The sequence below is a fragment of the Solanum pennellii genome, chromosome 1 (assembly GCF_001406875.1).
Source record: "Solanum pennellii chromosome 1, SPENNV200".
NCBI classification, from domain to species: domain Eukaryota; kingdom Viridiplantae; phylum Streptophyta; class Magnoliopsida; order Solanales; family Solanaceae; genus Solanum; species Solanum pennellii.
Genome location: NC_028637.1, coordinates 54,549,341 through 54,551,949, shown reverse-complemented (window position 1 = coordinate 54,551,949; position 2,609 = coordinate 54,549,341). Strand labels below are relative to the sequence as shown.

The 2,609-nt window shown below is 31.4% G+C and overlaps 1 protein-coding gene across 1 annotated transcript; it reads right to left on the bottom strand.

Moving 5' to 3' along the window:
- Positions 1 to 303: 303 nt before the first annotated feature.
- Positions 304 to 1,949, bottom strand: LOC107029794 (feruloyl CoA ortho-hydroxylase 2-like). The gene is made up of 2 exons (XM_015231241.2): positions 1,408 to 1,949; positions 304 to 929 (listed from the first exon to the last, which is right to left on the bottom strand). Exons 1-2 carry the CDS (start codon positions 1,923 to 1,925, stop codon positions 356 to 358), a joined length of 1,092 nt encoding a protein of 363 aa, XP_015086727.1. The 5' UTR covers positions 1,926 to 1,949; the 3' UTR covers positions 304 to 355.
- Between the last annotated feature and the right edge of the window lie 660 nt (positions 1,950 to 2,609).

Sequence of the window (2,609 nt, the reverse complement as noted above, 5' to 3'; positions counted from 1 at the left end):
GATCTCTTCCCCACCTTAACTTTGATAGTATATAGTAAGGATAATTTTGGTAGCCTTAATTGTCACTTCATTAAAAAATAAAACTTGAATTTTGTTTATATTTAAGTTATATGTCCAAAGTTTCTATTTATTTTTTAAATTGTCCATTTAATTAAACATCGTTATATAAATTAAGATATATTGAATACAAAAGTCTTATTTTTCTTTTGTGAAAACAAACTTATTCTATTATTCGTAAGAGGGGTTTATGGGTATTACATGTCATGACATCTTTTCATTAGGTTTCCTCCGCACCTTTGGAAATTAAAAAGAAAAAGTTAATAAGATTTTGATGTACTTGATACAATGAAGTATATTATATCTTTGCAAAATCAACAGTGTCCTTCCCATCATGAGCTTTTCTGAAGAAATGCTTGACATAATCCGAATAAAGAACCTGCTTATACACTGCCTTCTCACCACTTTCTAACACTTCTTGTAAGGGACCAATAACATCATTAGGCTTAGGGTTCACAAATATTGGAACTGAAACTCTGTTATTGCTTCCATTGGCAATAACACGATGCTCGATACTCTTGTATCGACCATTGCTCAGGATTTGAAGTGCATCACCAATGTTAATCACAAGCGCTCCACTTATTGGTGGGACAGGAAGCCAAGTTTCATTGCCTAGTTTTTTCACATAAAGACCTCCAATATTGTCTTGAAGCAAAATGGTTAATGTTGAGACATCAGAGTGACGTCCAACCCCGACAGTAAGTTCGGGGTTTGGACATTTAGGATAGTAGTTAAGGTTGATCCTTTTGGAGCCCATTAGAAGTGATTCCCTCTCTTCATCAATTTCCTTCACATTTAGTCCTCTCATTAGTGATTCCATCAGTCTTTTGATCACAAGCTCAGTCTTTTTCATGAACTCAATTGCTTCATCCCTGAGATTAAACAACAAACAAAAAATTTCAAAAACAGTTAGGATGACACATAATATAATCATAAGTACTAGTAGAAAATATATATTCTCTCTAAATATAATTAAACTTTTAAATAACATAATCACAAAATTGATCAAGGCATCAGAGGAACTTTTAATCCAAATTTCGCAACTGAGTTTGCGATTAAATATCATACATATTTAATAAATTTCCTAATATGGATAAGAGGAAGTTGCTCAAATCGTAAATACCCCTCACTAACAACCTTAAGGTTGTGAGTTCTTGTCACCAAGGGAACAAAGGTGGGAGCTCCTTGGGGGAGGGGGAAGGGTTAAATAAAATCCTAATCCGTATCTAATGATCCGCCCCTGTCATGGTGAGATATAATATGATCAAATAAAAAAAAAGTATATTTTCTCTAAAAATTTAAACTTTTAGATGAAATAATATTTAATCAAACTTAAAATGAGAGTTGAACCTGCAAGCAGGAGGCCAAAGTGCAGATGCTTCTTCATCAGAAACATAAAAGAGGCTAAGGTAATCTTTCCACTCTAATGCCTTTTCAGCTTGAGGAGTAAAGCTTGTCCCAAAACGAACATTATTTGTACAAGAATAGTCTTTTGAGTAGTTGTTCTTTTCTTGAGCAGGCAACGCAAAGAACCTATGAGTAGCATCTTTAACATTCTCAAAAACTTTTATTGGAATTCCATGATTAACAATCTGGAAAAAACCCCATTTCTCTGCTGCATTACATATCATGTTGTCCACTTCCGTATCGTTCAAATTTGATAGATCAATGACTGGTATACATTGTTCTTCATCCACCACCACATCACTCGAAGTTATTCGTTCTTCAAGAGGTTGAATGTATTGTTTAGGAAGTGTTTGAATGCTCATGTCTGCAAGACCTTTCACTCCATGCCCTTCATTTACAACAAAACTTTTGACATCCCATGTGTTGGAATCAATAGAGAATGTTGCCAATGTTGGAGCCATTGCTTTTGTTTATAATTTTAGCTATTGAGCTTAATATGTTGAGAAGAATTGATGGATAAATTCAAGTGCTATGGAAAGCTATATATATGTTGTCTCTTTCAAGTATTCAAGATTGAATTAATAGTTTTTTTAAGCCTACTTCCTACTTTGGTTGCAAAACTCATGCTTTTTTTTTATGATAATGCTCAAGTTGCATTGATTAATCAACTCGCAAATACTTCGGTCATTAGTTACTACTCCCTCCGTTCGAAATTATTTGTCACGTTGCGTTTATAGAAAGTTAATTTAATTAATTTTTAAAGGTAAATTAAATCACATTAATTTGATATTTTAAATAAAAAAATTAAATATTTTAAAACTACATGAAAAGTACTATAAATTATATTTTTTTCATATTAATATGATGAAAAAAAACATCTTAAAATGTTAGTCAAAATTTTTATAATTTGACTTAAAAAGTAGAAATCATGACAAATAATTTCGAAGGAAAGAAGTATTACTATCAAAAATAATTTATATTTTTGTGAGGATAAAATATTTGCACGGTCTCTTTTGTTTTTTGTGATAATGCTCAAAAGTTGCATTGATTAATCAACTCGCAATACTTGGTCATTAGTTACTATTACTATCAAAAATAATTTTTATTTTTGTGAGGATAAAATATTTGTACGGTCGAATTATTTA

Coding starts and splice junctions, on each gene's coding strand:
- LOC107029794 (XM_015231241.2), bottom strand. CDS start 1,925: ATGGCTCCAACATTGGCAACATTCTCTATTGATTCCAACACATGGGAT. Junction 930..1,407: donor CTTTGGCCTCCTGCTTGCAG/GTTCAACTCTCA, acceptor GTTTAATCTCAG/GGATGAAGCAATTGAGTTCA.